Consider the following 23035-nt stretch of genomic DNA (forward strand, 5'->3'; position numbering starts at 1 on the left):
AAAAAATATGGAGTCCTGAATCAAAAAGGCCTGAAACACTGTACTAGATAATCTGCTAGCTTGCCAATAAGGCCAATTATGGAAAAGGGGGTGGAAGGAGGCTGTAAAGCCAACTAAAAAGAGCTTGTCAAGTATTTACTATTATATATGTTACAGCCTTAAACGTAAGAGCGTTTATTTTCTTCACAAGTTAGGAAACTAGGCCATCTTAACATCTACATAAGAAGCAGCTGAGGTGATGTGGACAGGTTCCCCAGCCTGTGATGGTAAAGCTGGAGTTCAAACCCAGGTCCCGTTCTCCCGCTCTGCGTCTCACCCCACGGCCTCCCGAAGGTCAGGGTTCGGGAGAGTGCGTACAGCCTTCCAGTGTCAGCCTCTAAGCCCTCCGAGCTCTCAAGTCCAGGGTCGTAAACAGGAATGACACCACACAGAAGATGCAGTATCAGCCAGTGATGAACGAGCACATCCTTCAGGCCAAGCACACCAGGGAAGTCCATTACTCTAGTAAACTCGCTCCTCTGTGACTTGCAGGCCTCTCGCTGGTGTAGAGGCACACATGTTTCAGAAACTGCGTCTGAGAGTTAAACCAAAGCCAGAAATAGACTGAGAGAAGGAAAACTGTCCTGGTTAAACTCCAGGGCAACCCGGGATGCTCTGGACCTTCCAGGCTCAGGCGGGCCTATCCCTGACAGTGCGGCCACCTCAGCCTTAGGGAACCTGAGTGAGGACGTTCTCCCTCCCCTGCAGATTCAGAGTCACCCTGTGGCTTCCCCAAGATAGTCACTGAGAGGGTGCACTGCTCACAAGCCCCCCACTTACACCAGCATAACTTTCCACGATCTCATCTACCCGGGATGCTGCCAGGAACCAGAGAGCAAGCAAGAGAGGCTGATGGGGCTTCCCTGATGGCGCAGTGGTTGAGAGTCCGCCTGCCGATGCAGGGGACACGGGTTCGTGCCCCGGTCCGGGAAGATCCCACATGCCGGCGGAGCGGCTGGGCCCGTGAGCCATGGCCGCTGAGCCTGCGCATCCGGAGCCTGTGCTCCGCAACGGGAGAGGCCACAACAGTGAGAGGTCCGCGTACCGCAAAAAAGAAAAAAAAAAAAAAAAAAAAAAGAGGCGGATGGAGGACCAGAAGAAGCACCCTAACGTTTACTCAAGTCAACCCGGCAAGAATTTATAGAGAATGCACTCCTCCTCGGGCAGCGAGCCTGCTGCTGGGGGCGGTGATGATGAAGATGGTGATAAGAGCAAGAATTACAGCAGGAGCTATCACATACTGAATGCTTACCAGTTACACGCATTCGCTCCTCCCCCAAACCCTATGGGGGTAGTTCTTATTGTTATTTATATTTTTGTAATAATAATAATAAAAAAAATGAAGGCACAGAGTGGTTAAGTAACTTCCCCAGGGTCACAGCTAGTAACTGGTGGACACAAGCACAGACAGTCCGGCTTCCGGGTCTGTACTACCAGCCGCTACACAACACCGTGTTCTAAATATGAGTGAGAAGTAACATGCGTAGGACCATCCCGCACCCAAAGCCTACAGCTGAAGTGGGAAGACAGGAGAATAAACCTCCGGGGAACACATAAACCAGCCCGGCATTCAGGAAAGGCTCCCAGCAGAGATCTGCTGAATCCCTGCATGGAGACCTGGAGGAGGAGGGGTCTCATGTAAGTCTCCAAGGAAACCCATCCAACAAAGAGCTCGAAATTCTTCCTTTAAATATTGTCCACTGGGACTTCCCTGGTGGCGCAGTGGTTAAGAATCCACCTGCCAATGCAGAGGACACGGCTTCAAGCCCTGGTCTGGGAAGATCCCACATACCACGGAGCAACTAAGCCTGTATGCCATGCCACAACTACTGAGCCCGCACACCACAACTACTGAGCCTGTGCTCTAGAGCCTGTGAGCCACAACTACTGAAGCCCGCATGCCTAGAGCCCGTGGTCCGCAACAAGAGAAGCCACCGCAATGAGAAGCCCACACGCTGCAACAAAGAGTAACCCAAAAAATATTGTTAACGATAATAAGGATTTGCTCTGTCTTTCCAGCCTATGAGTGATTAGAAAATTCAGAGAGCAGGGTTTGTGCCCAGGAAACAAAGAGGCTGACGGGAGGAGAGGATGGAAAAATAATTAAAAGAGACAACATGAGAATACAAAGAATACAGCAAAGGGCCCTTCCCATCTCAATGGGGTAATCACAGCACACCTCGAAGGCAGGTTACAGCGTTAACCTAAGCATCAAGAAAAGGTTGATTTGTGCTGTTTTAATAAGCAGGGAAACAGGAAATGGATTTTAGAAAGGTACTAATAGAAATAGTTCAAGTACAAAATTGTGCTGCAAAAGCTTCTGTTATTTAGAAAATTCACTTAATGTGGAAAAAGTTCATTCACCAGGATGATGGCTAAAACATGTGACAGATGCCGTGTCTGTTTTCAGAGGAGAGGGGCCTATCTCTACCGGCTATTCCACCAAGATAAGCCGTCCTCCCTCAAAGCCAGCATCCTATTGTTCCCCTTTGTCAGCTGGAGAAAATCTAGCTGCTCCGTGATTGCCGGAGAGTTTGGGGGCTGGTCTGGTTCAAAGTGACACTGAGTCTGTGGCTCTCATTTGAAGGCCACAGACTGCTCCTTTGGCAGTTCCTTCAAAAATCCTGACAGAAGAAGAGAAAAACCATTGCCAGGCACAGGATGAACCAGTGTTGACTGTGTTCCTTACCTGTTCCTCATGATGATTTCACCGCAGGACTGGCAATAAAACGTGCAACATTCTTGGGCTTGGGAGCTTTGATTAAACACTGAGATCAGTTCTAGAGGAAATCAAGGAAACAGCAAATCTTAGAGGTCTGGGACAAATCCATTAACATACTTAGAGTTTAACAGCCGCAATAAATTACCACCAATAAGCACTGCTTATGGTCTACCCAGAAGTACCCATTTAGTTAGTATTATCTGATGACTCAAGCAGAAGCAAATATTGGGAAGTGTTTTCAAAAACAGATTTTGCTACATGTTTCAGAGTTAGGTATTGCCCTAAATTATCTGTGTAACATAGATGACTCGTTATTTCTCTCATTCTGGAAACACCAACGTTAAGGGTGAGAAAAAAGGAGCTATTTCTTTCACATCAAGCTAACTACGCAGAGCTTCCCCATCCTCAGCTTTCCTCTGCTATGCCTAGGGACAGTTTTTCATCACTGTGACTGCTGGTAAACAGACTTCTAAAATTTAATTTGATTTAAACAAGGTTGATGTCCGCTCTGGCATCTTACCAGTACGTACAAACAAAATCAATCTTGAAATTGGTCTTTATTGGGCAGGTCCCGGGGAATGAAACGGCTCCTAAGAAGAGTTCCATCTTCCAAGAGTGAAACTCAATTTCTGATTAAAGCTGTGGGAAAACATATATTTCCCATAGTATAAGACAGTATGTTTCCTTAGTTTCCATTATTTCATTCACGAAGGAAACTTTCATTTCCAAAAAAGCCCAAAAAACAAAAAAACAAACCCACAAAAATATTTGTCTATTAAAAAAAGTCTGAAGAAGTGAGGTTATATCCATTAGAATCAAGCAATTTGAATTTGGTTTATGTTACTTTATATTTTAAGATTAACAAAATTGATGTGAGAAAGTTTAAGCCGTAAGAGTTAAAAATCCTTCTGTTTAATTTTTAGGACTGCCCTGGAGCACTGAAGTGAAACAAACAGTATCCTTTAGCTCTGAGCAGATAATAAGTAGACCTGGGTAAGACATCCAAGATTTTCTTTTCAGAACCAATAAACAAATTTTCAGTGACACACTGCCCTCTGCTGCTCACCCAGCATGATGCAGGCTCAGGTTCAAGTCAGAACCTTCTGACACAGGGGCATCCTGGGAAGCACTGCCACCTGGGGATGAATCTAATGCTGGTGCTACATCAGACTTGACTGCAGCCAGTTCTGGGTCAAAGGTCACGTCTGACCTATGCATTCAGAACAGTGTAACAATATGTCTACTGTAGTCCTTAAAAGAGCGTTCTTATAGTTGAAAAGTCAACTGTGTAAAAACCCTGAAACATAGATTGAATGCTATAAATGTTAAGACTCGCTTCCTACCACAGATTTTGATTCAAGTTTACATCAGTATGCACCTATTGGATATTTATTCATTCGGCAAATATTTATTCACCACCTATTATGCAGAAAGCACGAAAGCAATTAAACGCTGAGGGATCTATTTTGCAAACCCCTTCATGCACTGCAGAACAGGGCTTTGAATGTTTTTCCTTTTCAGACTGTTGAGTAAAATATGTGTTAAAAATGTAAAGAAATTGGAGACCCATGAATGCCAACAACAGATGCAAACCAACACACAGCAGTCAATTTATTTTGTCCAACAGTTAGAACTAGACGGTAATGTTTGCTGATTTAAATTTTTAAAAATGGTTCAAGTTTTGCTATTTAACTGTTATAGAACATGGGTAGGCCACATACCAATTCTGTCTCTGGAAGGTCTGTGTACCTCCTCATTATAGGACCTAAAACCATGGTCCCAGAAAACTAGCAGAAGATCTGAAAACACTCCAGTGTGGCTTTCACGCCTGCCTTTCTCCAGTTTACTGATGTGACCCAAGATTCCTGCTGTGGCTACTGTTCATCATCGCTAAAGACAGGTGATGACATCACAGGAGCCAGACTCCCGAGGCTTCTTCCCTGAAACAACACTTCCCCTGCCCATCATGAGGTACCCTCAGAGCATCTATCTCCCATCTTGACGGCCCCATTCTTCTTTCCACGGTTATTCCAACAGTCATTCTTAGCTTTATCCTATGCCACTTCAGCCCCAGGACATTTCTTTCCTCATACCAACCCTGCTCAACTCACACTAGTTATTCACTAATCCAGCACTTGAGCAAAATCATTCTCCAACAAAAAAGGAATGGAGCCCCCTCTACTTCTCTTTCCTTTCAAAAGCCGGGATAGAGATGCCAGGGAACACCTGACAACTCCTAAACAGCTCTTCAGTACAATCCTGTCGACCGCCCTTGGGGCTGCATGGAGAAATGCAGATGAAAGGCTTCGCATCCATGAGGCAACAGGGAAATCTCAAGTGCATCTATAAGAACTATAATCCTTCTCTGAGAACGAGTATCACATCCAGCTGTCACAGACTCCGTTTCCCTTTTTTACATCATTTTTCTTTTTAACTAAACTTGCAATGTCCCTTATCAATTAATTTATTTATTTTTGCTGTGTTGGGTATTCGTTTCCGTGCGAGGGCTTTCTCTAGTTGTGGCAAGCGGGGGCCACTCTTCATCGCGGTGCGCGGGCCTCTCACTGTCACAGCCTCTCTTGTTGTGGAGCACAGGCTCCAGATGCGCAGGCTCAGCAGTTGTGGCTCACAGGCCTAGCTGCTCCGCGGCATGTGGGATCTTCCCGGACCAGGGCTCGAACCCATGTCCCTGCATTGGCAGGCGGATTCTTAACCACTGCACCACCAGGGAAGCCCTACATCATTTTTAATCCTCCGAAGCATATCACTCACACGGCAAAGAGGCAATGAATCAGCGAGGTCATTCGATAAATTATTGCGAGAAACATTTCTACTGCCTTTCTGAATCAATGTGCCAACAACAAAATATTGGAAGTATCACAGGCATAGCAACAATCAAAGTCAAATGATGCATCAAACTCAATTTCAGAAACTTTATATGTACTGTTCCCTCTAGTTAGAAACATCCCGGACTTCCCTGGTGGTGCAGTGGTTAAGAATCCATCCGCCTGCCAATGCAGGGACATGGGTTCGAGCCCTGGTCTAGGAAGATCCCACATCCCATGGAGCAATTAAGCCCAAGAGCCACAACTACTGAGCCTGTGCTCTAGAGCCCTGGAGCCACAACTACTGAGCCTGCATGCCTAGAGCCCGTGCTCCGCAACAAGAGAAGTCACGACAATGAGAAGCCCATGTACCACAACGAAGAGTAGCCCCCACTAGCCGCAACTAGAGAAAGCCTGCACGCAGCAATGAAGACCCAACACAGCCAAAAGTAAATAAATAAAATAAATAAATAAATAAAATGTCCTACATGGATGCGATCATCTCCATCATTCAGTTCTCTGGTCAAACACTACTTTCTCAGAGTGGCCTTCCCTGACCCTCATCTGCCCCTAGTCACGCCCTATCCCATTATTCTGCTTTACTTTGCCCACAGCACTTACCTCTGTATCCAAGTAACTTGTGTGTTCATTACCTGTTCCCACTGATTAGAGTCTTAAGCCCCATGAGGGCAGAGACCTTCCTAGCTTGCCCACTTCTGTACCCCAGCACCTAGATCAATGAGCTAAAATTTGTTGAATGAATGAATTTCTACATAATGCTTTAATATCAACCAGGTCTTGCACGATTGCCATCTGATTTCATCTTCCTATCAACTCTGTGAGCCAGGTTTTTTACAATTAAAGAAACAAAGCAGGGACTATGTGGGAAATCTCTGTACCTTCTGTTCAATTTTGCTGTGAACCTAAAACTGCTCTCAAAAAAAAAAGTGCAGGCTATTAGGAAAACAAAACAAAACACTTAAAAAAACCCCAAAGAGGGGCTTCCCTGGTGGCGCAGTGGTTGAGAGTCCGCCTGCCGATGCAGGGGACGCGGGTTCGTGCCCCTGTCCGGGAGGATCCCATATGCTGCGGAGCGGCTGGGCCCGTGAGCCATGGCCGCTGGGCCTGCGCGTCCAGAGCCTGTGCTCCGCAACGGGAGAGGCCACAACAGTGAGAGGCCCGCGTAATGCAAAAAAAAAAAAAAAACCCCAAAGAAACAAAGCCTCAGAAACGTTAAGTAACATGTTCAATTGCATGCAGCTAATAATGGGCAGAGCTGGCAAAAAAAAACAGACATCTTCTGGACCCCCAGCTCATTCTATGCAGCTGATGAGCAGTGATTTTCACCTGGGAAAAGTTCAACCTTTCAAAGGAAAAAAAAAGAAATCACCTTTGATTTATAATGGAAAAGCAAATGCAGAAACAGGACCGCCAGCACTACTCACTTGTGCAGAATTCCGCCCGCGCCTGCAGCCGCAGGTGCAGCCCGTCGCCGGCCACGTGCTGCAGCCCACGGCAGGAGGACGGGACAAGCCTGACCCCTGCTGGCAGCCAGAGCTCTGTGCAGCCGCCGGGGCTTTTCATCTGGAGCGAGGTCGGCGTTATGCAAACATCCATGGGCAGACCTCCTTCGTTCGGATCGCTGGGAATTAAAAATAAAAGAAATTATTTCTCATTGATGAAAGCCACATTATGAAAGAAACAAAGACGGCCAAGGAGCTCTCTGTTCCTCTTCAATAAGGGCCCTGAATTTAGTCACTGTCGTGGAAAAACAGCAGTGAACTGATCGTGAAGGAAACTAAATCTATACTAGGTTTAGATGTGGTCAGAGAGTACTCTTCGCTGCCCCCGTAACATGAAAGTTCAGAGACATATTCTTCATTCTTGCTTCTTCTTCTTTTTTTATGGTAACGATGCATATATATATATATATATATATATATATATATATATATATATATATATATGTTTTTTTTTTTTTTTTTCCGGTACGCGGGCCTCTCACTGTTGTGGCCTCACCCGCTGCGGAGCACAGGCTCCGGACACGCAGACTCAGCGGCCATGGCTCACGGGCCCAGCTGCTCCGCGGCATGTGGGATCTTCACGGACCAGGGCACGAACCCGTGTCCCCTGCATCGGCAGGCGGACTCTCAACCACTGCGCCACCAGGGAAGCCCCATCAAAGTATTTTTGGCCAGAGAATTCAACAAGGCAGCATAAGACGGTGGCTTATTCACCTTTGCATCCCTTGATCCTAGCATGATTTCGAAATTCATTCACTCACTCAACACACCTTTTTTGAGTTCTACCATGTGCCAGGTACTGGGAATACAATGATTAACCAGATATTTCCTCGGCACCCCACACCCCCAAGCAGGGGACAGGCTAGTAAACAGGAATGATCAAGAGAGCATTAAAACTACGGTGCACTTATTCATAATATAGGGGACTATGGAAGCACGTGGAGGGGGGCAGCGACTATCCTAGGCCAAGCACTAAGTAAATGTTATGTGAATAACGAATGGATGAGTTAGTGACATATCCTTGCTTCTGAGACCAGCATTTCAATGTTTTACTTTACTTACAGTAAATTAGAGTAAAGCATTGGTATTTGATATACAGGATTTTGATAAGCCAGGATTACGTAAAACAAAAGGTACAGGAGAAAAAACTTTGTCGATTTTAAGAATAAACAAATAATGAAGAAAACAATCTAGTGATGTATGAATACCTGGCATGAAAGGACTTACTAATCCAGTCCACGACAAACACAAATCACTTGGTGCAGGCAATAGAGTAAAACACAGTTGCTGTCTACCAGGCACCAAACGTACAGAAGGGTATGAAGACATATAGAGATGATACTCCTATGAAGTTGAAATATGCTCAGCATTGCACCAGAGGAGCAAAGCACCTGGATCCCCTCTTAAGTGCTGACAGCAAGAGCAGGCCATCCACTCAGTGTCACTGAAGTACAGAAGGTGGGCCATCCACTTCCATGTCATCCAAGTAGAGAGGTCATACTGTGTGTTCAGGTGTGAATCTTGGTCAGGCCTCCTATTTTGCCTTAGAAAATTTTAAAACTACTTTCTGGCTAGTTCCTTTTAGAAGTGCATAGATCTGCACTTAATTGGCAATACAGAATATCAAGAACCTGAGTCTTGGGACTTCCCTGGCGGTCCAGTGGTTAGGACTCCACGCTTTCACTGCTGAGGGCGTGGGTTCGATCCCTGGTCAGGGAACTAAGTGTGCAACGTGGTCAAAAGTTTTGTTTTTTAAAAAATTTTTTTGACATGGACCATTTTTAAAGTCTTTATTGAATTTGTTATAATATTGCTTCTGTTTTATGTTTTGGTTTTTTGGCAGCAAGGCATGTGGGATCTTAGTTTCCCAATGACCAGGGATCAAACCCACACCCCCTGCATTGGAAGGTGAAGTCCTGACCACCAGACTGCCAGGGAAGTCCCCCAAAATTAAAAATTAAATTTTAAAAAAGAAATTATTAAAAAAACAAAACAAACCTGAGTCTTTTCCAGGGAAGACAGACTCAAACTCTTGAGTCAAAAGTCTAGTCTTCAGAAATGATGTTTAAGAAATAATAATCCTCTAAAGTAGATGTCAGAAAATTTTTTATATAAAAGGTCAGATTGTAAACATTTCAGGTTTTATAGACCACATATGGTCTCTGAGGCATAGTCTACCTTTTTTTCTTCCTAATGACCCTTTAAAAAATATAAAATCCATTCTTAGCTCATAGACTGTAACAAAACAGGCCGTAGGTTAGATCTGGCCCCTAGGCTGTAGTTTGCCAGCCACTGCTCTAAAGATACACAATTTGTTCAGTTTGGTACTTCAGTGATTTTCAAACTAGACTGTGCATTTGGCACTTGGAAGTGTCTCAAGGGGAACCACTGGGTTCCTAAGTCCCCTGCCTGCCCACCTCTGCCATACCACCCTTTCCTCCCTTCCTCTTCCTGAAAAATGCAGCCAATTACATAGGGCAAAGAAAGATAGGTATCTTCGAAAGGGTGGGAGAACCACTGAAGCCTGGGGTAGATATGAGAAACCCAGCAGGGTGAGGAGGGCCACCCAGCAAGGATGTCAGGTTCCAAGAGAAGAAAGGAGGAAATGTGAGCAGCAGGTGGGGGGCAGCTCAGCATGGAGTTTCAGAGCCTGTCTTAGTCTGCTCAGGTGCCTATAACAAAACACCACACAATGGGTGGCTTGAACAACAGACATTTATTTCTCCTAGTTCTGGAGGCTGGGAAGTCCAAGATCAAGATGCTAGCAGTTCTTGGGGAGGACCCCCTTCCTGGCTTGCAGATGGCCGCCTTCTCAGTGTATCCTCACATGGTAGAGAGAGGAAGCCCTGGCGTCTCTTCCCATAAGGACACTAATCCCATCATAGTCGTTCCACACTCATGACCTCATTGAAACTTAATTATCTCCCAAAGCCCTATCTCCTAATACCATCACGGGGTAGAGCTTTAACACATGAATTTTGAGGGAAAAGAAACATTCAGTCCGTAACAGAGCCCAAGCAAGGGAGGAGAGTGTCGACACCGAGTGGGGGGAAGGGGAGCGGCAAAGGATGCCAGCGGAAGATTAACTGCATAGAGTGGAACAGACCAAGTAAATACATGTCATGAGGATAATGGAATCCAGGATTCTCACTGTGCGAGAACAGCTACAAAGAGGGAAAGGGAGAAAACCAGAATGGATCCTATGGTGGTAGACTAGAATCTAAAATACCTGGGTGAAGTCAGGTTTCCAATGCATATAAATAGAGACAGTAATATATATATATATAGATATATATGTATGTGTATTATGATATATTTACAAACACACACATATACATGCATACATAAACGCAATACATATGTCATACACACACACTCTAGTTCTGTCTACTAGTGGGCCTGGGAGAAGTGACACGCCAATAGTAATGAGCACACTCTGTGCCCAGATCTTCATTTCTAAAGGTCATTTTCCACTTAAAAACAAAATGAACAGAAATGAAACAAAACTCGGTTCCTTGGAAAAATAACTACATCCAGGGCTGGGACAGGAAAAGAATGAGATGAGCCTGAGCCTGGCATATCTTGCTGTGCAACTAAGAAGAAATCAAAGAATGTCAAAACAAACAAACAAAAAACCAAAAACACGGAAATCATCTTGAAGGGACTCCCCCTGGCCCCATCTGGTTGTCATTTGAGAAAAAAGTAACCCACTGAATGAAACAGAGCTATGGGTCCATACTGATATGAATAAATGAATGACTATACTTCAATTTAAAATAATAATAAATAAATGAATAAAAGGAAAGTATGATGAGGAACAGGGCATTTACTTAGTCTCAATTAACACTTATTTATAATGAAGAAAAAGGGCAGGATTCCCTGGTGGCTCAGTGGTTGACAGTCTGCCAGCCAATGCAGGGGACACGGGTTCGTGCCCCAGTCCAGGAAGATCCCACATGCTGCAGAGCTGGCCGCTGGGCATGCACGTCCAGAGCCTGTGCTCCGCAACGGGAGAGGCCACAACAGTGAGAGGCCTGTGTACCGCAAAAAACAAACAAACAAACCAAAAAAGGGCAATTTATGGTGGAGAAGCCTGGCAGATACCACCTTATTTAAGTTCTCAAAGTTAACGTGAACTGTAATGGAACAAATCAAAATCATGTGCCACCTGAGAGGATGCAATGAGAACACAGCATCAATTTTGTGATATTCCTGCCAAAGATGTATAACCTGAATGTAATCTTGAGGAAACATAAGACAAAACCAAATGGAGGAATAGTCTACAAAATAACTGGGCTGTAATCTTCGAAAGTGTCAGGATCATTAAAGTCAAGGAAACTGAGGACCTCTTCCAGATTGAAAAACGAAGGAAACATGAGGATGCAATGCATGATTCTGAGCTGGATTCCTTTGTATTACAGATATTAAGTAGACAACTGGAAACACTGGAATAAGGTCTGAGTATAAGATGGCCGTAAGACATTTCCCAATCTTGAGGGTTGCATGCTGGTTTTGTAGGAGAACGTCTTTATTTGTAGGAAATCCACAGTAACGTATTCAGGAGGGACAGCAACTAACTCTCAAGTTTGAAATTATTCCAAAACAAAGTGTTTGAGACCCTCATTGCCCACACTTTTTATATATGAGGCTTTTGTCACTATTCTCTTGTATTCTTTCAGGTGGCACACCCTGCTCAAAACTATCTAATAACCTCACATCTCAACTCTGAGTCCAAGCTAAGGTCCTTTCAATGGTCCCTAAGACCCAGTAATATACTAGAGGCAATTGTTAACATTCCAGGCATTTTGCAAGCCAGTTGACCTCACTTTGGTAGTTTGATGTCATCTATGGTGAAAGTATCCCCACCACAGGAATCAGTAAGTGCTGCAAATCAGGAAGAATGTTCTTGTCTGTCTGGTTTTCCTGGAGAGCAGGTCATTGAACATTTTCCAGCACACCACTGCAAGACCCTTTACTAGGTGCTCCACCAGCCCACCTACATCTCTCTGAACTAGGCACCACCTCATACTTTCTGTTCTCTCACAGGGCAACAGTCTTCAACTGGGAATAATACAGTCCCAGACCTCACCCCTTTCAGTTTATTGCTCCACTGTTGCTTTCTCATTCAGAATAAGGGGTTGGAAATTTTTTCCCTACCCCCTTTTCTATTTTATTTTCTGCTAGGTACATATCTCTATTCACTATAACATATATAAATATTTGTGTATTTTCTGCCTACCTCTTGCCACCATTAGACTGTAAGCTCAATGAGAGCAAGTATTTTTGTCTTTGCTTTGTTGTTAGTGTTCACAGCCATATAACCAGCACTAGAATCTGAGTTTTGGGCCCTAGAATAGGAACTCAGTAAACGTCTGTGAATTTAATAAATGAATGGCCAAGGTTTATCCCAGGAATGCTAAGATGGCTTAATATAAATAGACTGTTTCTAATGCAATTCACAGAAGTAAAGACTAAAGGAAAAAATATGACCATCACAATACACGTAGAAATCATTAAGGAAAACACAGTATCTATTCATGATGAAAACCCTTAGTAAACTAGGAATAGAAAGGAACTATGGGACTTCCCTGGTGGCGCAGTGGTTAGGAGTCTGCCTGCCAATGCAGGAGACGTGGGTTCAAGCCCTGGTCCAGGAGGATCCCACATGCCGTGGAGCAACTGGCCCCGTGCGCCACAACTACTGAGCCTGCACTCTAGAGCCCGCGAGCCACAACTGCTGAGCCCGCGTGCCACAACTGCTGAAGCCCGCGCGCCTAGAGCCCGAGCTCCGCAACAAGAGAAGCCACCACAGTAAGAAGCCTGCACACCACAGGGAAGAGTAGTCCCCACTCGCTGCAACCAGAGAAAGCTGAGCGCAGCAACGAAGACCCAACGCAGCCAAAAATAAATAAATAAATTTATTAAAACAAAAAGAAAGGAACTATGCAGTCTACCAAACAGATTCGCCAAAAGTCAACATCATCACACCCAATGATGAAATGCTAGAAGCAGTTCTTTTATTAGGGAAAGAATAAAAATCATATCATTTACATTAACTGCAAATAGACTAAAAATTCTAATTAAAATGCAGAGATTGTCAGAATGGATTTTTAAAAACTCCGCCCAGTACATGCTTTTAAAATTTTACATATAAAGACACAAGTTGAGAGTAAAAGGGTAGAAAAAGGCATACCATGCAAACAATATAGTCAGCTGATTTCCGACAAAGACATTGAGTTTTATCAGTGGAAGAAATGACAGCCTTTTAACTAATGGTGATGGAACAACTGGGCATCCTTATAGAAAAGCAATGAACTTTGACCCCTACCTCATGCCAAATACAAAAACTAATTTGACATAACCACAGACCTAAATGTAAAAGCTAAAACTATGTAACTCCTAGAAAATAAGCATAGGAAAAAAATCTCACAAGCTGGAGGTAGGCAAAGATTTCTTAAGGACACAAAAAACACTAATCATTAAAGAAAAAAATGCAGTAAACTGGATTTCATAATAATTAAGATTTTCTGTTCATCAAAAGACACAACTAAGAAAATGAAAAGTTACAGATTGGGAGAAAATATTCACATACTCACAGGCATAAATGAAAAAGGTCTTGTTTCCAGACTATATAAAAAACTATTTAAATTCAACAATAAGACAAACAACTTGATATTAGAAGACACTTGACAAAGGAACATATAGGAATGACCAAAAAGCAAATGAAAAGGTACTCAACATTATTAATCAGGGAAATACAAATTAAAATGACAATGAGATACTACTTTATACCATCAGAATAGCTAAATCGAAGACTGACAACACTAAATGCAAACGAGAATGTGAAGCCATTAGAATTCATTTTTTTTCTGGTTAGACTGTAAACTGGTACAATCACTTTGGAGAACTGTTCAATGGTTTCTCATAAAGTAAAGCCCCCGTCTACCCTATGACCCAGCAAAAATACTTACACAAAAATGTATGGCAGCTTTGGGAATTCCCTGGCAGTCCAGTGGTTAGGACTCCACGCTCTCACTGCCGAGGGCTCCGGGCTCAATCCCCGGTGGGGGAACTAAGATCCAGCAGGCCACACAGTGTGGCCAAAAAACACAAAAATGTATGGAAGCTTTATTCATAACAAGCAAGCTCTAGAAACACACAAAATATCCAGCAATAGATGAATGGATAAATGGATTGTCGTATATTCATACAGTGGAAAACCACTCAGCAGGAAAAGAAGAATGGTCTATTGATATATGCAATGACATAGATGAAACATGAATCTCGCAAACACTGTTGAAGGAAAGCAGCCAGAAACAAACAAGTACATATTGTATGACTCCATTTATACATAGTTCAAGAACTGGCAAGCTAATCGTTGTTGAATGAAATCAGAACAGTGGCTGCTTTTAGGGTTGGGGAAATTGACTGGTGATGAAGCTCAACAGCCAAAGACCACCAGGGACAAAACAGGAGTCCAGCAAAGTTAGGTTTCTTAACTTGCTGAAAGAAGGGAGAGTTATCCAGGGGAACCATGAAGGGCCCCTTTGACGAGAGAAAGGAGGGAGGTTGTCTTGTTTCGCTTTGTGTAAGGTGTGGGCTCCGAATAACCTTACAAGGTGAATTTGAGTTGGACGTGCAACACTTATTTGAACTCATGATTTGAGAAAGGGCGGGGGAGGACGCAGGGGAGAAAGAGAGAAAGAAGAGTAATAAACATCGTCCCCATTTTACAATTGAAAACATTCAAATTAAAGGATTCTACTCTGGGGGCTTCCCTGGTGGCGCAGTGGTTGAGAGTCCGCCTGCCGATGCAGGGGACACGGGTTCGTGCCCCGGTCCGGGAAGATCCCACATGCCGGCGGAGCGGCTGGGCCCGTGAGCCATGGCCGCTGAGCCTGCGCGTCCGGAGCCTGTGCTCCGCAACGGGAGAGGCCACAGCAGTGAGAGGCCCGCGTAGCGGAAAAAAAAAAAAAAAAGGATTCTACTCTGGTGAAGAAGCTAGGATTGAATCCAGTTCTCAGGCCAAATCCAAAACTGCCACACCAGACATCCGGCTGGTTTCAGGAAAAGAGAAGGCTAAGCATCAGTCTGTCTCAGAGTGGTGCTGTGTAATAAAACGTTCGGGATTTTAACGTCTAATTTACTCTGTTTGAAACAGTGGTCACAGGGGAATCGTCGAGGTCCCATATACTACCAAACCAAAAAACAAGAGAACACTTTTCCTAAGTTTCTTGTTTGTGTAATGAATAGCAAGTTAAACGCGTGCAGACTTCTCACTGGAACTCCCAATATGAATAAAAGAATGAGCTCCAATAAGTCTGCAACCTTGGTTAGTCGTTCACTGAACACACGTTTACTGAACCCGTGTGTCCGTTCCTTTGCATAGAGAACAGTTTGGGGAGGAAAAAATAACACCGGAGTTTATTTACAAAACAGGAAGCTCTCACATTGGAACAGATTTCTTACAACGAGGATTCCAAAGAGGCAATCAAAACATTTTTTGCACTGTTTTGTTGGAAACGCAGGGCACTGTCAACGGTGTGGTACATTAGGTATCCTCAAACTTTAATGTGCATCTGAATCCCGGGAAACGTGTTAAAATCTAAGTTCTGATTCAGTAGTGCTGATGTGGAGCTAAGACAATGCATTTCTAAAAAGTTCCCAGGTGATGCTGAGATTGCCAGCCGAGGGGCGACTGGGGGCGCGCGCGGGGGCGAGTAACTCCACTTTGAGTAATCCAGAAGCTCTAAGCAACTGGAAAAAAGAAATTCAAAAACCCGTCCTTCCGAGGGAGGCGGGAGCCTGCCCGGGCAGCCGAAAAGCGAGCTAGGCTGCGCCTGGGAGCCCGCACTCCACCGCCCGCCTTACCCCAGGATCAGCAGGGCGCTCTGCAGCCGTCTCCGCACCTCCAGGAACACGCGCGCCTCCGCCGCAGCCGCCGCCATGGCGGGCACCCAGCCAGGGGCTCCGGCGACCCTGGGCACCAGGGCCGGAAAGGGGCTGCACGTGCGGCCCAAGCCGGAGCAGGAGCAGCCAGCGGCGTCGGTGTGGGCGGCGCGGGCCTCCGGGACCCGGAGGTCGGCTGCCCGCCAGCCCACAGCGCCACCTGCCGGGAGAAGAGCGCGCCGCCACGAGGACTCCATCTGGGGGGCGTGGCAGTTTCAAATCCCGGCTTTGGGTCTGAGCGCGGAGAAAGATGGGCGCGGGGGCGGGGGGGCGGGGGGCGCCGAAGTGTCCTCCCACGGTGCCACCTGATGCATCTGGCTCCCTGGAAATGACCTTCAAAGTCAGACCCCCAGTGCAGTGCTTTGGGTAGCGTGGGTAGGGAGGAGACTGGACGAGAGGGAGATGCTGGAGCGGGGTCGGTATAGCCGGGCACTGTCCCCAGGAGGCCAGAGAGCTGAATTCCCCACCCCAAACACACTGTATCTTGGATTTTTTTGTTTTTGTTTTAATGAACTACGGTCGGTTTTTTGTTTTTTCTGTTTTTTAATGAACGCTAGTCGGCCGTTTGGTAGCTCTGAGGAAACAAATGTCCGGGACTGACGTGGCATTGCTTCTCAATTTAGACCCAGTCGCTCCAGGATGGAAACGGTTGCAAAAATGTGAGAAGTTTTCTGTTATCTATGCAGAAGAGAGTGTGGTTAAATCCAGTATCATGAAGCACAGGATCAAGCATTCCCATAACTTTTGAAAAGAGGAAGATGAGAATGACTCCATATGTACATTTCTGCTCTTCACTTTTGCAAAAGTAAAAACTGACTCAGGGAAGTTGTACTATCATTGCTACGAGAAGATGTTTTTGGAAAGTTTGACCCAGTAAAGAAAAGGATCTAATACAATGTAAGTACTTATCGTGGGGAAATATTAAAATATAAGGCCATGGTATTATTATAATGAAAATTCTTTTCAAACAAGAGGCTTTAAAAAATAGAAACAATGATTGCTTGTATGTAGAAAATCGTATGTTTATTGATTTTCTACTTTATCATTTCAACGTCACAATTATCACACACCAAACGTATTAATTTGAAGATTTTCCCAATAAATAATAAAGCCATGTCCCTAGAGATACTAGTTTAAGACAGTTTTTCTAAAATCTATATTTGGTGTTTTTAAAGTTTATTGTTTTGCCTCACAAACTCCTGTATCCATCAGAATAATTAAAAATCATGGATGGAGGTAACACAATTAAAAGAATTAAGTTGACTGCTGTTTCATCTCAATGGTGATGAAGCGTGATGGTTTTGATGGAAGAAATTTTCACATATTAAGATGTAGGGAAGTCATTCTGGCTTATACAAGGTTTAACTTGAACTTTAGGCTAACCAAAACAGCCTATTTGTGGCCTATTAAATATGCATTGAGGATTTCCCTGGCGGTCCAGTGGTTAAGACTCTGTGCTTCCACTGCAGGGGATGTGGGTTCAATCCCTGGTCTCAGAACTAAGATCCTATATGCCACTTGGCATGGCCAAAAAAAAAAAAAAAAAGCATCGTGCATCTACTTTAACCATTAAAGAAGACATGCATTAAAAAAAAATGGAGTAACTGTGGTTCAGGCATTCCAAATGGAGCCAAGGTAGTCACTGTGGACATAGTTTCAGACACATTCTTGTATTACTGAGAACTTAAATTTTCTTAACTGCATCCGACTCAAGGACGCCACCAGCCATTCTCAGAACAATATCTGCTAGCAGCTGCCAGCTGCAAACTTATAGTCTCAAGGTCTCCCCTTGTAACTACGCAACCGTTTCAGACCCCAACCAATCCTTACGTAACAGGCACCCGTACTTCTTGCCGGCTCCAATCCTAATTCTTGACAAATAATTTATGTAAGTTGGGGCCTTTTGCCTTTATAAGCTGCCCCCATTTTGTAGTCCAGTGGAACACAATTCAAGTGCTTCTTCAACCTGTGTCTCCCAGGCTATAGTCCTCAATTTGGCTTAAATAAAACTCTTTTTTCTTCCTAATATATATGATATATTTGTTTATTGATTATTTCCCTCCACAATTTCGACTCCTTATGCCTTCCACCTTTAATTCTCAAAGTTATTAAGTGCCTAAATACTGACACATTATATTGAAATATAACTTTTTTTTTTTCTTTGTGGGCCACTCGTCTTGCGAGATCTTAGTTCCCCGACCAGGGATTGATTGTGGGCCACGGCAGTGGAAGCGTGCAGTCCTAACCACTGGACCACCAGGGAACTCCCTACATACCATTCTTAACACAGCATGCTCTTCATAATTGATGTTTCATTATTTTTAAGAATTGTTATATTTCATGTATTCATGTATTTCACATTCGCAAAAGAAATCAACCATTTTTTTCACCCTACATTTTAGGCAAAAGGGTGCAATTCTTGTAACAACATGATTCTAGGGTTCTAGAATGAAAATATCTCCTAATGTGATAACAACTATTTGTCTCCTAACTTCACAAATCTTTTAACCTCTCTGTGCTTGGGGTTCCTTAATATTGAGGAATTAAACAATTAGTTAAACAATTTAAACAAATACTTAAATAATATTTAAAAGCTATTTTCAACTCCTAGCATCCCTTCCATCTCTCCACCCATCATGATGGGGCTGGCGCGTCCACTCCCTGCTACACCCCTTTCCAGGTCCACTCCCTCAATTGATGGTGATGGGCCGCTTCCCCGACAGTCCGCTTGAGGGCGCTGTGGCTACAGCTAGCGCCGGGAGGCAAGGAGCGGACCGGGGGCGGGGATCGAGGGCCGAGGACGTCGACGCCAGCGTGGGCGCGAGCGCGGTGCACGCCGGGAGCTGTCACTAGGCCCTCCGGCTCCTGGCCTCCGTGTCGCTGCCGCGGTTGCCAGGAGAGCGGCGCCGGCAGGGAGCGGCCGAGACCCGGCAGGTAACAGCGTCTCCGCCCCCAGCGCGGTCGCGAGGCCGGCAGCCGGCCCCGAGCGGCCTGCTTGGCCCGGCTCGTTCCCGAGCCACCGGGACGCCCCGCGGGTCGGCTAATGGGTTGGGGGATGTTGCTGCCCCGGCCCCGCCTGAACTCGCGAAGCCGGCCGGCCGCCCTCTGGTTTCCGTGGAGGCGGGAGCTGCGCGGGGACCGGCGGGCAGGGGCCGGGCGGCGGCGCCGCGAGGAAGGCCGGGGCCGGCGGGGCCGGGGCGTCGGGTGACCGGGCCGAGCCTCCTGCGCAGGGGCCGCGCGGTGCGCGAGGTTGGGGTGGAAGTCGCACCTGTGCGATGAGAGCGCGCGGATGCACTTCTGTGTTGGCGGAATCGAGGCTTCGTGCGGCCTCATGCATCTGGGGGGTTGGTTTAGGATTGAGGAGATACAAATGCCCGCCCTGGTTCATATTACATGCGGGGGGTTGTAAAGGAGTGTAGAAGTTTATTAGAGGAAGTCAGATCAGTTATAAGGAAGTTGTTAACAATCATTACCTTTGATTCCCGAGACTTTTAAAGTTGCAACATAACAATAGTCGCTTTCCATTCTCGGAGGGGGAAGGGGAGTGGCACACAACTACTTTTTTTAAAGCTAAGTAATTTGTGTTTTGATTATTCTTACACTTTCTTAGAGTTCTGTGGAGTTTGAGAAATATAAAGATTGGAAAAATCTGATTTGGAGATTGCAGTTAAAGCAATCAAAACTTTTTTTGTGATTACAAAAAAGATAGGAAACTAAGTTTTTGCCTGAGAAATCAACCCCGAACTATAGAAAGACAAAATCCTTCAATTTCGATGTTGTTGGCTGTCTTGATGTAGACATAAGCTAAGGTCTCGCATTTTACTGTGGATAACATATGTTAGCTTTATGTTGTAAGTAACTCTCCACCTGATAAACAACAGTGATTTTGTTGAGTTGACAGAAGTTATAACAAGAGTAAATTAAAACCAGTTGTAGTACAAATGCTTTATTTTAAAGTGATCACTTTCAGCCACCCTGAACTAAATTATTACCCAGAATTACCAAACAATAGATCTCCAGGTGACCCTGATTATCAGGAACCCGAGACTCAAAGAATTAAAAACATCTAAGTTAATACACAAGCCTGGAAATGTAACACCATAACCAAAATGTTAAATGTAAAGTAAATGTTGTTAATTAAATGTTTGACTATATGCAGTCAAAGGAGTCCTATTTAATAGTGAAACTAGTGGAAAGAACTCTTGCCTGGGAAGGAGAGATTTCATTCAAGTCCTCTGTTCTCCTGATGACCAGGTGTGATCTCTCTAGGCCTCAGATTTGTCATCGGTTTAAGGGAATTTCATAGGTTCACATTTTTCCAAACTGTTTCCCCTGAACACTGTTCTGAATCCATTAATACTCTTACTGCCCCAAAACAGTGTTCCATGGCAAATAATTTGGGAGCACATTGGTTTACATCAGGCTTAACTTCTGATTTACTTTTAACTGCAAGACTTCTCAAAACCTTTACTACTGTACTAATACGCACATACGCCTCCAGGGTGTAAGCTTCCCGGGGAAGGTTATCCAAGCATTTCCTAAACTTACCTGTCCAGAGAGCACATTTTCTCATGGCCAAGCTATTAACGTCTCCTAGGGTATAATTACATAGAATACCAATTTGAAAATTACTGTAGTTGAGCTGAGTCCCCTTTCAGCTCTAAAATTCCCTACATTATATGTTTCTATGGTGTTCAGCTTAAGCTTGGTGGACCATGAAGATCTAGTGGCAACTCACTAGACCAAAAGGCTTATATGTGCCTTAGTAGGATATTGAGGATTCACATAGGTTTCTGTGAACCTTAATGCTTTAATGTATGGTGGAAGAGTATCATCTTTTTTCTGGTCTCTTGATGCTTTTCTATAACTAATTAATTCAAGTTTGGAATTTGATTTTATGGTCAAGTTATTGATTTTATTAAGAATGGCATTATAAAGTTCCAAAAGTAAAGACTTGTTGATAATTGCATTGTTGTTTTACAGTGATTCCACTTTCTAGTCATGAATTCTTAACCTATGAAATGTGATAAAAGCCACTTGAAATGTACTTAATAACTAAATAATTTTAAGAGCTTAGATCATTGAAAAGAGTTAAAGGTTAGGGGCTTCCCTGGTGGTGCAGTGGTTGAGAGTCTCCCTGCCGATGCAGGGGACATGGGTTCGTGCCCTGGTCCGGGAAGATCCCACATGCCGCGGAGTGGCTGGGCCCGTGAGCCATGGCCGCTGAGCCTGCACGTCCGGAGCCTGTGCTCCGCAACGGGAGAGGCCACAACAGTGAGAGCCCCGCATACCGGGGAAAAAAAAAAAAAAAGAGTTAAAGGTTAAAATGTAAATATTAAGGCAGTTATTTGTAAACTGCTTACAAACAAGGTCTGTGTTGAATACAATCTCAAATCATTTTGCTAAATTCCGTCAGGTGTCAGTAGCACACAACCTGTGTGGCTACTTCTGTTTATTCTTTGTTACTTTGTTAGGGGTGAGTACTGTTAATGTGCTCCTTTGAGGGGGTGGGGAACAGTACATTTAATTATAATAGGTAAGCCTTAATTCAGGTAAGTTCTGTCCCTGAAATGAAACTATTAAGTAGAAGTATGGAGCTGCGATTTTTGTGTAATAGCTAACAGCTTTTGTTGAAAATTTATTATATGCAAATAAGTACTTTTTTTTTTTTTTTTTTTTTGGCGGTACGCGGGCCTCTCACTGTTGTGGCCTCTCCCGCTGCGGAGCACAGGCTCCGGACGCGCAGGCCCAGCGGCCATGGCTCACGGGCCCAGCCGCTCCGCGGCATGTGGGATCCTCCCGGACCGGGGCACGAACCTGTGTCCCCTGAATTGGCAGGCGGACTCTCAACCACTGAGCCACCAGGGAAGCCCCTATGTGTACATTATATACACACCCATGTACCCACCACCACAGTCAAGATTTAGAACATGTCACACACCACTCAGGCCTGTATTGTTATGCTTTTGTTCTCTTTGAATGTTCTCCCTGTCTCTGCATGTCTAAATCATACCTGTTAAGTTCTAGCTTAAATGCCACCTTGTCTGTGAATCCTTTAATTACCTCATTTTGAAGTTATTACCTTCTTTTCTGACTTTCCTGTTTACATTTCTTTGAACACTTTTTTTGTCCTTCATGATGGCAAAACCAACGGCATGCTCGTAGTAGGCAGTTATATTTGTTGACCAAATAGAAAGTGTAGTATTTCTCAAACTTGACTAAGTCATTCTTGTATCATCTTCAGAATTTTGGCCATATCTGCATACTTCCTGTATACTTACTTTCTTCATATTTATCAATGTAATTATTAACATAATTTTAAAGGAAACTTGAAGTAACCACCATAAATAAAAAGCAGGTATCTGAGATTTCCTGTTGTAGTCAGAGGAATTGAAAGAGAATGAAGGGAGAAGAACTTCCTCGCTTGATTCAGTGACACTTAGCCCTGTCCTTGGGCCCCATAAAATCTTCTCCCATCTGATTGGTGGTCAAAATTTGGGAGATACTGGCTTAATCAGGGCCTGAGAATTCCTTAGAATTTTATCTGTGAAAGAACTGGGAAATAAAGCCTCAATTGCAAATTAAAAGGTGTACTAAGTTTCATCTTTGTATTGCATTTTTAAAGTTAAATAGGATCATTATTGAATCGTAAATGTCTATTTTCTTCAAAAATGTTTTTAATATTAGTAATTACTTTTACAAATAAAACATCTTTTTGTTATTATGGTACATTAGCTTTAAGATAAACGTTTGACTGTAGAGAAATAAACCTAAATTTAAAACCAGTTAAAGCCTTTGATATGACAAAGTGATGACTGTTGATTCAGGAGTGATGAAATGTTAATAATATGTTTATCTGGCAAAGCTCCTATAAGAGTAGATGAGGTAGTAAACTTAAAAGAGTCTGATAATCTCCTCAACTTCTTCCTCTCATCAATTCTCAAGTTTGAGCTGCATATTTTTATTTCCATCTTGCA

General features: G+C 44.1%; 2 protein-coding genes across 5 annotated transcripts in view; one reads left to right on the forward strand and one right to left on the reverse strand.

Moving 5' to 3' along the window:
- UBE3D (ubiquitin protein ligase E3D) overlaps positions 1-16172 on the reverse strand; it is a 221342-nt gene extending 205170 nt beyond the window's left edge. For all 4 annotated transcript variants that reach the window (XM_082633295.1, XM_082633296.1, XM_082633294.1 and 1 more), the window contains exons 1-3: positions 15981-16172; positions 7032-7228; positions 2729-2819 (exon numbers count right to left, since the gene is read on the reverse strand). In XM_082633295.1, the coding sequence (XP_082489421.1) occupies positions 2729-2819; positions 7032-7228; positions 15981-16057 (365 nt within the window). In that variant the 5' untranslated portion in view covers positions 16058-16172. The remainder of the gene's footprint in view (positions 1-2728; positions 2820-7031; positions 7229-15980) is intronic.
- Positions 16173-18938: 2766 nt separating this feature from the next.
- DOP1A (DOP1 leucine zipper like protein A) overlaps positions 18939-23035 on the forward strand; it is a 110330-nt gene continuing 106233 nt past the window's right edge. The window contains exon 1 of the mRNA XM_082633287.1: positions 18939-18992. The gene's annotated coding sequence lies outside the window, so the exon portion shown is untranslated. The remainder of the gene's footprint in view (positions 18993-23035) is intronic.

This window comes from Mesoplodon mirus (genome assembly GCF_964341445.2).
Source record: "Mesoplodon mirus genome assembly, chromosome: 10".
Taxonomy (NCBI): domain Eukaryota; kingdom Metazoa; phylum Chordata; class Mammalia; order Artiodactyla; family Ziphiidae; genus Mesoplodon; species Mesoplodon mirus.